The following is a 13,327-nucleotide window of genomic DNA, read 5'->3' as shown; positions in this document are numbered from 1 at the left end:
GCATTAACTCCACTCCCAGCCCCCCTCCCTGCTCTAGAGAAATGGAAATGCCATGTTTCTCATCATGGCTTGTTTTCGGGTGACCAGCTCTCTCCCCACCCAGGGTCATCGCGTTAGAACAAGAGATGCTCCTGACGTTTTTATGTGTTAACGAATTCACAAGGGTTTTAGGAGTCCTTTACCAGGAACTGAACGCAGAGACCTATGTGTGTGTGTGTGTGTGTGTGTATTTCTTATTACTTCACAAATAGTCTTATCAAATTGTCGTCTATAAATACGGTAATTAAATCACAACGTAGACATGCCATGAAGTCCGGAAACCCTCCCAGATGTGAAATTGTCCTTGGACCTTGCCGGCTTCACTCCCGCCGTGCCTTCACGCTGAAATCACCGTTCCCCCTTCTCCTTCTGGCAGAATCCTATCCCCCCCATTCTTCATCCATCCATTCCAAAACTATTTACTGAGTGCCAGGTCCTGCGACAGGCAGTGTGGCTACCGAGACATATAAGCTGAGCTCTGCCTTTAGGGACAGGTGCTAGAAAATGGAGTTTTGCTTGAATGCCCTTGGACTTAGGTTCCCAGTGTTTTCTGATGATGGAAAGACTCCGCCAAAGACGGTTAACCTGGTGGCTGCAGCCGCTCTGTTAATGCTGCCTAAAGGCATCTTGCTCACCCCACACACGTGGAGTCTGCAGCCTCCCTGAAGGCTCTGTGTTCACGTTAAAGAAATAAGAGCTTTTGAGGAGGTTAACAAGGCCAGAGGAAAAAACTCTGGAAAATTAAAGGAAAAGTTGGTTTAAGTGCCTTTCTGGGTGGATGATCAAGTCATGATAAAGGATGGAAATGCAAACTCCACTGAAACAGGCTAATTTGAGCAAAGTGAGTCATCTTGACACTCAGGGTGGGCTTGAGGCTCACCCCCCACCCTGCTGGCCTTTCAGATGCACTGGAGCCTGGACCACAGCAGGTGGGTCTATTGAGATGGGTGTCTTTTAACATTTGTAGTAGTTTTTAAAAATCAGTTACTATAAGAAGGTTTTCTTAAAATTTCTTTTTCTTTTTCTTTTTCTTTCTTTCTTTCTTTATTTGCTTTTTAGGGCCGCACCTGCAGCAAGTTCCCAGGCTAGGGGTTGAATTGGAGCTGCAGCTGCGGGCCTACACCGCAGCTCACGGCAATGCCAGATCCTTAAACCACTGAGGGAGGCTGGGGATTGAATCCTCATCGACAAGGATCCTAGTCTGGTTTGTTACTGCTGAGCCATGACGGGAACTCCCTAAAATTCATTTTTCAATTTTAAAAAATTTTTTTCTGCTCCCCCTTCAACTTTAGGTTCCAAACCACAAAATCTTTACTTGATTAAAAACTGCAGAGAACCTATACAGTGGGAAATGACTGATTTAGACCTTAAAATGAAATAGTGTTTGAAAAGAGTGTTAAATCACCTTTGTGAAAAAAAAGAGTAATAATTTTTCTTTTTCTGCCACACTTGTGGCTTATGAATTCCCGGGCCAGGGATTAATGCAAGCCACATCTGTGACCTACACCACAGCTGCAGCAATGCTAGATCCTTTAACCCAGTGCACCACAGCGGGAACTCCCTAAAATTTTTGTTTTAGAATATTTTTAGACTTACAGGAAAAATTACAAGGATGGCACAGAGAGTTTCCTTGTACCCACACCTGTTGTTATTAACATCTATCTGGCATTAGTCTGGTGTATGCGTCACAACAAATGAACCAATATTGATCATTTTTATTCATCAAAGTCCGTAGTTTACTCAGATTTCCTCAGTGTTGACGGAATGTCCTCTTTCTCTCCCAGGAGCCCATCTAGACACGTCCTCATTTTGTCTCCTTGGCCTCTTCTTGGCTGTGACAGTTTTTCACTCTTCCCTTGTGTGGATGACCTGGACAGTTTGGGGTCGTGATCGGGCGTTTTGTGGAGTCCCTCAACTGGGATGTGTCTGATGTTTTCCTTAGACTGGGCTAGACTGGGATTATGGGGGGAGGAAGACCCCAGAGTAAAGGGCCCTCCCAAGACACCAGGTCAAGGCCACGTGCGCTGGCGCTGACTCATCACAGTTGCTGCTGACCCTCCTCACCTGGCGGAGGGGTGAGGGCCAGGCCTCTTCCCTGTAACCCTCCCCCCTCTCCCTCCCCTCACTGCCCTCTTTGGAAGGAAATAGTGTGGGCATCGTGCAGTCGAAGAGCGAGCGCTGAATTATGCTCTACCTGCTTGAGGGCCGGGTACCTACATGCATCATTTGCAATTCGTCTGTGGGGGGAGATCTGTCTCTCCTTCCCCATGTCTTTCTCCCTTTATTAATCCTTGCTTTCTATGGGTACGGACCTGTGGACCATGCTTTTGTACTTGGGGGATTACCCAACCCGACTTTATTTTGCTGCTTAAACGGGGAGCCTGTCCCTGTGACGGAGCCCATCGCCGTGCGAGTGTCTCCGGGGGTGAGGGGAGTTCTAGGTCTAGGCTCAGCCTCGGCTGGGAGTATCCCTCATCCTTGTCCTCTCTCAGCTTCCAGCCTGGAAGGAAGCCCGTTGACGCGCTTCGAGCTGGCCAGGAGAACGCCCAGACCAGGCAGCGGCGGGCTTTCTCCATCTCCACTTAGCACCGGGGAGGAATTAGGAAGAGTTGTTCAAAGACGGTTCTTTTCTTTCCTCGAGGAAGGGGCCACTCTCTCCCCTGAAACTCTGTAGTCTGTCACCCCCACAAACCCTCCAGAGTGTCTTCAGCTCACTCACCCATCGACCACTCTTGAGGTTCATTTGCAAATGTGGGGATGATTCTTAACAAATAAAAGGGGCTGGAATGAAACGGCTATTTCCCTGTACGTCGCAGCATAATCTCTGCGTGTGCTTGTGCATGTGTCTGTGTTCAACCGTGAACATGCTTAGACACAATAAGGCAGACATGACTTCTGTGATTTTTAGCAAACAAAAGCCAGCCTCAACTTCTAGATCAATTTGTTACACTAATTGTTTTGAAACACAATAGAAGCTCAAACTTAAATTTTAACCAAGCTTTTAATTGGGCCCTATCAATCACCTCTACAACTGGATAGGTTTTTGCAAGAAGCTTTATCTTTGTTGTTTATTTTCACTTGGCCTTTGATCAGGAAGAATGGGTTTGGCTTGTCCTCAATGAGTAAGCAGTTTTTCCCCCGAAGTTTTTTGTTTGTTTAGGGTAGATTATATGGCATGTTTGCTACTTCTCCCCAGAACAAAAGGAGCTTTTTCATTTTTGTTTATGATAGGTTTTGTAAATGTCAAATTCCTCGTTCATATAATATGGAATATTATATCATGTGATGTTCAAGAGTACACAGTAAAGTTGGAAGGAATTTCATATCACTTTCTCCCATCCTCTAAAACTCAAGGTCACTTTTCAAATAATTATTTGAAAGAAAGGAGTCAAACTGTGGTAAGAAAAAAGAAAGATACAGGATATTTTATTTTATTTATTTTATTTTTTATTTTTGCCTTTACGTCCTTTTTTTTTAGGGCCGCACCCGCGGCACATGGAGGTTCCCAGGCTAAGGGTCAAATCGGAGCTACAGCTGCCAGCCTACGCCACAGCCACAGCAACACCAGATTCCAGCCACGTCTGCGACCTACACCACAGCTGAAGGCAACGCTGGATCCTTCACCCACTGAACGAGGCCAGGGATTGAACCCGCACCCTCATGGTTCCTAGTCAGATTTGTTTCAGCTGCACCACGACGGGAACTCCACACACAGGATATTTTAAAATGCTGTATCTGGAGTTCCCACTATGGCAAGCAGGTTAAGGATCTGGCATTGTCTCTGCAGAGGCTCAGGTTGCTGCTCAGGCACAGGTTCAATCCCTGGCCAAGGCACAGTGGGTTAAGAACCCGGTGTTGCTGCAAGCTGCAGTGTAGGATTCAGTCCCTGGCCCGGGAATTTCCATATGCCACAGGTGGGGCCAGAAAATATATATATTACCTATATTTCAAGTATAAATTTTAAAAAATGAACATAGAGGTTAAAAAACCAACATGAAATCCATTGGCTATGACTAGTGTTGTACCTTTTATATTAAGTAACCCTGACACCTACTCTTTGAAATGAACTTTTACAGAATTAGGGAGGATTTCAACTTCAAGTTCCATCAACTTTAGAAGTAAGCCAAACATTTCTTTTCCCTCCTGCTACCTGTAAGGAAATAAAATTTTTCAATTGTAGTGGTGATTAGGTTGTAGCTTTTATTTCTTTTCATTATTTGTTCAATGTGTAGGAAATTGCAGGCCGATATTATCTCGCATGCTTTCAGAGCAAGAGAGCTGGTGCTCAGTGAGCTCAGGATACTGTCATAAATTTGGGGTCACAAACTCAGATATTCTCTGGGGCGGAACAAACGACCTGCCCACACAGCCCTGTGTGCTCTGCAGAAGCAAAGGGCAGCTGGGTCTGCTGTAGACTCAAAGAACGGTCCCTCTCCTGATCTTCAAACAGTGGCCATTCTTTCTGCGGAGACGCCGTGTATAGTCTGTATGCTGCACTTGGCCTACGAACCAGCCGTCTGCAAAACCGGTAACTACCCACAAGAACATCACAGTGGGAGCTCACCTATTAACCACAATAACTTCCAATACGAAATAGAATTGGCAAGATCATTTTGATTCTCGTGCTGGCTGATGGGAGCACTACATCTGAGAGATTAAACAAACACGAAAAGGTTGCTTGGTGACTTAAAAATCAAAGTAAACAGAGATGGAGGCCCCAGCAGGTAATAGCCCCAAAGTGATAACAGCCGAATATACTCATTTATTCACAACTGCATAACTGTCCTGTGGGAGAGGGAGCAGGTAGTAAATGAGTAAACAAGAAAACCTGCACTTGCTGATAAGGAGCCCGCAGGAAAGTAGATAAGTGAGAGCAGGTGCCTGATGGGCTGCCCCACCTGGGCCAGCGAGCAGGTAGACTCACCCTGGCGGCCCTCGGAGTTTCCAATGATTCCCCTTTACTCTTTTTGTCCCGGGTCCCTCTGTGAGGTCACTTGTGGTATGTCTTAATAAATTAAAGGCCACTTTGACTGCTACCTTTTAATCTTCTTGACTTGATGGGGAGGGGTGGGGGATGGGCATGTGGAGCCAAGAGGGATTTAGGAAAACCCCTAATCTAATCAGCAACTTAATTACAATGGCTGGGTCCCCGCTGCAGCTGGCTAATTCTAAACGTTTTGTGGGGCTTCCTTTTTTGCTGTTGTCTTTTTTTTTTTTTTTTTTTTTTTTTTTTGGCTGCCACAAGAGCATATGGAGTTCCCAGGCCAGGGATCAGATCTGAGCCCAGCTGCGACCTACGTGGCAATGCTGGATCCTTACCCTACCAGGGATCCTTGCCAGACCACGGATGGAACCTGTGTCCTGGTGCTGCAGAGGGGCCTCAGATCCCATTGCATCACAGCGGGAACTCTCCTTTTAGCTCGAATTTTTAGAGGCACCATTTCGAGTGCCATCCCCCACTTCTGGGAATGTACCTTTCTGAGACAAGAACTAACAACAGCTGGGCAATGAAATGCCTTTCCAGGGCTTCTCCCACCTGAAAGCGCCTATTGACAATTATTTGTTAAAACTTCCTAGCATTTTCCCCCCTTGGTTTGTCTCTTTGTTGTTGTTTATTGTTGTTGTTCGCCCTGCGTATTGAAACAGAGAAACCCTGGAAGGTAAAGTCCGAAGACCTGGTTCAAAGCCAGATACTTGGCTGTACTCTGGCCCACGCCTGCTCCGGTATTCACCTAACCCAAAGCTTTATCGTGAAGGCCCACCTCTTGGAGGGAGGCAGGGGGATCGCATAAGGGCTGAGTGAGCCTGTGTATTTGAAAGCCAGCCGTGCAAAGTGCACTCTTTGCTGAAATACTGAACGCCGAGTGCTTAGTGTCAAAATGCGTGCAGGTTTTGAGACCCATTTCTCAGGGGCTTGGTGTTTTCGCCAGCCCTCTGGGCCCCTGCGGCCCAAGCTTATCTAATCTCCCTTTCTCAGCCACACGGAAAAGCCCACGACCTCCCCGCCCCCAAAGCCCGAGCCACTGCAAGTCTTTTAAAGAATTCTCTCTGGTGTGTCGGTATTTTGCATAGCATGTACGTGCTGCCCATAACAAAACAGGAGCTGCCGGTTAACAATGTTAGCAAATAATGGAAATGCAGCGTGCATCCACTATATGCAGCTTCGAGGGTCTCCTTGCGGAAAGCAGCAGCATTTCTTTCAATCCCCCCCCAAACAAGGCTGGAAATGGACTGCTCTACTTCAGATAGGCATTAGTAAACTTCTCAGAATGTCGAGCGTCTGCAACGCTGGGCGAGCCGGGCGAAGAGTGCCGGGCCAGGCCTGGGTGCAAGAGGAAAGAGGCGAACGCGGCCGTTTGCCGCAGGGCCGTGTTGTTTGCACGGCGCCGGCTGGGCACGGTCGGCGCGGAGCGCGGGAGAGGAGGGGAGGCTGGCCTCGGCGAGTGCGCCTGTGCACTCCGCCCCAAGGGCGGCTGCATCTTGGGGAGGGGGTGGGGAACACCGGCTCCGTTCACGGTCACGTACATGTAACTTGGTGCTGGCAACATATCCTTCCAGCCTCAGGCTCAGAATGCCTTTGGGAGCGGGGCAAGAAATGGCGGTTTGGGGGTGGGTGCTGCGGTCGGTGGCGGGGGACCCGCGGCCTGAAATGAGCCCATGCGCCTCCTCGGCTCGAAAGTCAACCCTGCCGGCCCCTCGAAAAAGCGCAGGAGGGTCGCTCCGGAACGCTAGCCACCCTTGGGCGCGGGACCGGGCGTGGGGTGCGGGCGTCTGGTGGCGGGCACTTGGGAAGGCAGCCGAGGTCACTGAGCGCCGAGCCTGAGGACCAGCCGGTCCCTCGCTCCGCGCGCGCCGCCCCCTCCGGGCCCCCGGCCCAGGCGGCCGGGCGCGGAGCGGCGCCGGGCGGGGATCCTCGCGTGGGGCCCCGGGCCGGGCATCCCGTGTCCCCGCCCCTCCCGGGCTCCCGCGGCGGCGGCGGCGGCGGCCGGAGGGGGCGCTCGCGCGCAGGAGCCGGCGCAGCAGGTGCCGCGGTTACCTCCACCGCGCGGGGGGAGAGGGGGCGGGCCGGGGCGCGGGAGGCGGAGGGAGGCCGGAGAGCAGAGCCGGAGAGCGCGGCCGGCGCGGCACGCTGGCCCCGAGCGCGCGGCTTCCGGGAGGCGCCGGGGTCGGATAAATACATCCCGGCGCGCGGGGAGCGCGGAGTCGCCCGCACCGCCCGCGCCGCGCTCCGCAGGGCTCCGGCCGGCCGGCTCTGGCACAGGCGCGGCGCCCGCTCCTCCTTCTCGCGCGCCGGGCGCGGAGCCGCGGAGAGCGGCGGGCTCGGCCGCCGGCGCCCGGGCCGCTGAGCCGATGAGCGGCGGCGGCTGAGGGCCGCGGCCTCTGCCCGCCCTCCGCCCGGCGCCCGCCGGGGCCGCAGCCGGGGCGCGGGTGGCCGGGCATGGAGGCGCACTGACGCGCGCGGCGGCCGAGCGTCCCTGCGAGCGGCGGGCCCTCCTCGGCGGCGGCGGCGGCGGCGGCGCCGGGCCCGCGCGCTCTGCCCGGAGCCCCGCGGGAGCCTCCGCCGCGCTCTATGCGCCTCTGCGGGCGCCGCGGGCCCGGGCCATGGCGATAGACCGGCGGCGCGAGGCGGCGGGCGGCGGGCCCGGGCGGCTGCCGCCCGCGGCCGAGGAGAACGGCGCCCTGCCGCCCGGGGACGCGGCGGCCTCGGCGCCCCTCGGAGGACGCGCGGGCCCCAGCGGCGGCGGCGACATCCAGCCGCTGCCCGCCCCGCACGCCGCGGGCGGCCCGCACCCGAGCCTCCTGTTGCTGGACTACGACGGGTCGGTGCTGCCCTTCCTCGGGGGCCTGGGCGGCGGCTACCAGAAGACCCTCGTGCTGCTCACCTGGATCCCGGCGCTGTTCATCGGCTTCAGCCAGTTCTCGGACTCCTTCCTCTTGGACCAGCCCAACTTCTGGTGCCGCGGGGCCGGCAGAGACGCCGAGCAGGCTGGGGTCACGGGCGCGGGCCGGTGGGGCGGCGGCGACCTGGCCAACTGGACCAGCCCCCCGACCACCCCCGCCTCCACCGCCGCCTGGGGCACGGCGGGCCCCCTTGGCAACGGCAGCGGCGCGGACGGGGGCGACGCGCCGCCACTGCCGTCCCCTCCGGACAAGGGGGACAACGCCTCCAACTGCGACTGCCACGCGTGGGACTACGGCATCCGCACAGGCCTGGTCCAGAACGTGGTCAGCAAGGTAAGGGCGGCGACCGCCCCGGCCCCCGCGTGCCCCTCCCGAGCGCTGTGTCCTCCGCGGTCCCTCCCCGCGCCCTCGTGCAGACCCAGGACCTGCAGTGCTGCGAGCCCGCGTGGCCACGCACCTCACGTGGGCTTGATCTCCCCCGTCCCTCAAACAGATGTGTTTGCCTGGGTGTGAAGCCAGGCTTAGTTAGGCAGCCCTCCGCGGGGGCGCCGGGGCACCTTAGCCTTCCCTAGTGGGTACCCGAACTCGCGTCCCAGCGCAGACACGGAAGGGGCGCCCCTCCCTCTGCAAAGACTCCAGCTCCCCCGCACGCCCCCCAGCTGTCAGTTCGTTCCGGCAGGGGTGGCCTTGGAGGGCAAGGCCTGATCTGTCACCAGGCGGCCCTGGAGGTCGCGCCTCTCAGGGTCCACGGGCTGGAGCCAAGACCTGGGCTCTGCCCTTTGCCCAGCCAGCTGCCTCCCAGTCTCCCACAAAGAAAGAGCATCCGGGAGAATCGTGCCTCTTCCCAGGTGTTCTTCCTGGAGGGCCTTGCCATCCAGCTCCGGCTTTGGACACAGACCAAAGCCAACTGGCCCCAGTTGTAGCCAGAGAAGCAAACAGCTTGTGAAAACGTTCCTTCCCTGTCCCCCAGCTCGGTCCTCCCCAAAGGCCCGCGTCGTTCACCCTGGACTTTGCCACCCCTGTGTCCCCTCACATGTCTTCTTGGGCGACCCCATGGCAGTGTAGGAAGGAGGGAAGCATCTGTGGGACTCCAGGGCCCGCCTGCTCCCACACAGCAGCTCTTTTGTCCAGGCGTGGAGACCCGCTCCTGGTCTGCTTTGGCTGAACAGCCCACTCGCTCAGGTCCCGGGCCCCCGCTGGCAGAGGCGCTGCATCCTGGGAGATGGAGCCGGAGTGTCGTGAGCTGTGCAGCGGGCATAAAGGTCGAGCCGGGGCAGCCCTAGAACATCGGTGCCCAGGACCTCGACGGTTTTCTGGAGCCCTTAACATAGACGAGAGATCGTGCGCCAGTCTGTCAAACCAATCTGTGGGTTTTGCCATTTTGTGTTTTTCAATAAGTCATTTGCATTTCAAAGCGAATGTCGATCTTTCCCCCACTTCTGGGCAGTCCTGGGCAGCGTTTTCAATGCTTTGTTTAAATGCGGGGTTGAAATCGGACAGTTCATAAGAGTCCATGTGCGTGTATTTCACCCCTGCCCTCCCCCGCAACGCGTTAGTAAACAGTTGTGCCTCACGGAGGTGTAAGATGAAACTCTTACATCACCATAGCCGTTGTCTTCAGCTTGTACAGCCTGGTGAGAAATGATCCATCCCCCCGGGAACTGTCGGGATTAGCTGTTAGAGGGGAAACTCCTTCTGGCTTGCTTCACCTTGGTCCCCTCCCCCGCCCCCAGGCAGCGCGTCCTTGGCAAAGGCGTTTCTGTGACTCTGTTTCCATCGTTGGAGGTCGGTGTGGTTTTTGTTTACCAGCCCCGAAAACTTAAGAACGGGGACTGTTTTAACCCTGCTGGTACGTCTGCGAAAGTCAGGATTGGCAACCTTTTCAGAGTCTTTGAGCCTCTTTCTAAATTGGAGGAGGAATAACGTACATCAATGCAGAGGTGTGTCGAGGGTGCTCAGTCCTGGGGTCCCAGGGGAGGCCAAGTTCAAAGGTAGGAGGGGGGGACAGAGTATCAGTATCCTAGTGGGGGGACCCTGCGTGGGTGGTGGGAGGAGAAAGGAAAACAGTTCCTGAAAGCAGGCTTGTGGGGGCCCCTGGGAGTGCTGGGCAGGTGTTCTGAGTGAGCACCCCAGGGGGTCGAAGATGCCAGCATGCTTTGGGGTGCGTCGGGGACACAGCAGCCTGGGAGGTGGAGCCTGGGGGACAAGAGGTAGACACGGAAAAGGACGTATCGATTTTCACGCACCGATAAGGTCTAAATAAAGGACTGTCCTTCCTCGCTGTCCTGTTCCATAACCAAGGCTTTCAAGAGCTTTTTAAGCACATTTTGGCAGGTCCCGAGGCCGCGGCTTTCTCTCCGCTGGCGGCGGGTGCTGGATGCCGTATCAGGTATACGAATGTGCTCGTTCCAGGGGTCAGGTGCCCGTCAGCTTGGTTGGCAAGTGGAAGCAAAAGTGCAAGGCTGCTGCTGCCCTGGGGATGAAAGCCTCGGGTCTGAGAGGGTGGCTTTTTACACCCACTGCACACCGCCGTCTCCCCACGTGCAAGTACACCCCAGGCAGGTGCAGGCTGTCCTGCAGGGTGGGCCCTGTACTCTCCCCAGGTGTTAGGGTGATACAAGAACCCCCAGGCACCTACTCCGTTGCATTGAGGTTATGTTATAAATATGTATTGCAGTAGTAACCAGATAGCACACACAGTGTGGTCTACCATAGAGGCTGTAGTAGCCTCTCCACACGTGACGTGAATCAGCCAAGCCAGCTAGAGGCCCAGATGGCTATGGTTCAGAGGGGTCTTGGGAGGTCCCCTTGTGGCTCAGTGGTAATTAACCTGACTAGTTAATGAGGATGCGGTTCAATCCCTGGCCCCGCTCAGTGGGTTAAGGATCCGGCATTGCTGTGAGCTGCGGTGTAGGCCACAGATGTACTTGGATCTGGCGTGGCTGTGGCTGTGGCTGTGGCTGTGGCTGGCTGCTGCAGCCCCCTAGCCTGGGAACTTCCATGTGCCCCAGGTACAGCCCTAAAAAGTAGAAAAGAAAGGGGGGGGTGCTCTTGGAACTACGAGGCCCCTTTCCCCTCTGAGTAATGTCCCTGGCGTGGTGGCCCGTTAGCTGGGCGACCCACTCCTGGTGGCGCCTCCTGATAGGCCTGCGTTTTGGTGGCTGTAGCTTGGGTCACCGCATGCCTGGGGAGGTGGGGGCTCCCCCCCCCAGTGATCCTTTTTCCTTCGCAGAGCACATGCTCAGGTGGCCGAGGACTCCAAGCACTGGCTTCTTCCCTGGCTAAGAAGCCTCCAGCCCCTTCATTGGTTCTGTCACGGCAGAATTCACTGTACTTGCTGATGGCGCCACGTGGCCTACGTGGCTCTTAAGCTTGGCGCCCTGAACACAATCCCCTGGCCTGGGTGTTCTGATCAGAAGAAGAGACATTGGACCCAGCGGAGCTTGGAGTTGGTGCATTAAATAAGACTTCCAGTGACATGGGTCTACTTCGAGGCCATGGTCACCAAACCTCGATGGTGCCCCGTTAACTCAGGGCTTTCTCAGCCTGTGCTCATGTGACACGCACAGCGCACCGTGCCCGTGTCATCTTGCTGGCTTGGGGATATTGGATTTCTCCCGTTAGGATCTTTTTTCTTTTCTTTTCTCTTTTTTCCTTGGTCCCTGGTATTTGTAATCTGGCCCAGAATTTGCAGGGCCTTCAAAATAATAATAACGCCCTCTTTCCTTTGTGCTGCCCCAGACGCTTTTCTAACCCTTCTCACGGAAGGTATTTCCTTTGACTGAGAGTGTTGGGCCGTCCAAGGCCAGTCTCCACACTGTCGTCTTGGATTTGAAGTCAGTTTACCGGCCTCGAGTGGCCCAGGCCAGCCTGGTCCTCACCTTCCACATGCCCATCACAGCCCTGCATCTCATCCCCTGGCCGTGTAGGATTGCCAGGGCTTAAGACAACCCCGCTGATTTGAAAATCTTTCGTTACACTTTGCATGGGTTGTCCTGCATTGTTCAACCCCTTGTTGGTTTCTAATGCTCCCCACTTCCTTGAAAAACCCCTAGAATTTTGCCAAAAATCAGTGTCAGCAACGCTTTAAGAACCCCACTCTTTTTCTGTCCATGAAGTTTGGGGTGTTGGTCTGTCTCCAATTTCTCTGGTATTTCTCTTACTGTCCAAGAATTCTCACAGGTTGCTGTAAAGTAACCTGAGAGTTTAAATATCCCAGGAAGTAATTTAAATTTGGGGGGGGGGTTGTGTGTGCTCAAGGCTAGACAATAAAGTGACTCGATACGGTTTAATTGGGGTAAAAGAATTACAGTACCTTCCCAATAGCAACATCTTTAGAAAGAACTGAGCCGTAGGTCTCCCTAGTAATGGTTTTCTCTGGTTTGTCTACCGCATACAACACAACAGCCAACATCTGTGTGTGTGTGTCTGTTTTTGGAAATTGATTGAGACGATGGGCTCCCAGGGGATGGCGAGCAGCAGTCAAAGTAACATGTCTTGCCCTCTCTGCTTCCAGTTTCCCTCTTCAGAAGCAGCCATGGTTCCCAGTTCCTTATGTATCTTTCGGGATACATTTTCATTGATGTGTTTTTCTCTTGGAAGCTGTAACATGTTACATAGACTCTTCCATGCGTTTTGTTCACCCGCTTCGGGGGTGGGAGCCTAACAGTACAGGGAGCCCCTCCCTCTTTTCTCTGTCTGCGTAGCATCCCCCCCACCCCCGTCTGTTGTCTGTCCCGCCAAGATGTAACAAGTCTCCCGCCAAGGGGGCATTTAGGTTGTTTCTGGTCTGTTCTGTTGTAATATGTGAAATCCTGGCCCACTGATTCTCGTAGAGGCGGAGGGTCAAGTTCAGCCCCTTTCCCTTTGAAGATTTGTCAGAGTGGCCCCCGTAGAGGCTGTATCACCAAGGCACATCCACTGACAAGGTGCCATGCCCCGCTCCCACACCCTCCCTGAACGGGGTGGGGTGCCCAGGGCGTTGTCACCACTTCTGTATGCCCTCGAGTTGGACTTGCGAGAAACTGTATTTGCCCATTGTCGTCATTTGCATTCTCTTGTCAGGAAGGAGGCAAACACCTGAAGTTTTTTGAGTCACCTGTGTTTCCGTGTCTGTGAACTTTCTCTTGCTTTGGCCTTTTGTGTGTCTCTGCTGGAAGGGGCATTATTGTCGTACTGACTTATAGAAGCACGTTATACATAAAGTAAATTAATGTTTAGGCTGTTTTGTAAATATCCCCCCTCCCCCCCGCTTTGTTCTCTTGATTTCGTCTGTGGATTTTTTGGTGCGCAGAGACTTTGGTTTGTGGAGGGTCAAATGACGCTTCCATGGTTTCTGGATCTTGTGTGAGATCACGGTCTTCCCGAATCCTGACTCTTAAGGGGA

At 54.3% G+C, this 13,327-nt stretch overlaps 1 protein-coding gene across 4 annotated transcripts in view; it reads left to right on the top strand.

Annotated features, from left to right (window-relative positions):
* Window positions 1-7,417: 7,417 nt before the first annotated feature.
* Window positions 7,418-13,327, top strand: part of SLC22A23 (solute carrier family 22 member 23) — a 143,291-nt gene continuing 137,381 nt past the window's right edge. The window contains exon 1 of one of the 4 annotated variants that reach the window (XM_013977405.3): window positions 7,418-8,274. In XM_013977405.3, the coding sequence (XP_013832859.2) occupies window positions 7,642-8,274 (633 nt within the window). In that variant the 5' untranslated portion in view covers window positions 7,418-7,641. The remainder of the gene's footprint in view (window positions 8,275-13,327) is intronic. The other 3 variants (XR_014809480.1, XM_021100121.2, XM_084967237.1) reach the window with 3 other exon arrangements.

This window comes from Sus scrofa, chromosome 7 (genome assembly GCF_054392235.1).
Source record: "Sus scrofa isolate SSC_HxYL_T2T_F1_AM1 chromosome 7, Sscrofa_HxYL_maternal_Yorkshire_Landrace_v2.0, whole genome shotgun sequence".
In the NCBI taxonomy this organism is placed as follows: domain Eukaryota; kingdom Metazoa; phylum Chordata; class Mammalia; order Artiodactyla; family Suidae; genus Sus; species Sus scrofa.
The sequence above is the reverse complement of the archived record's forward strand: the minus strand, read 5'-3'. Positions and strand labels throughout refer to the sequence as shown.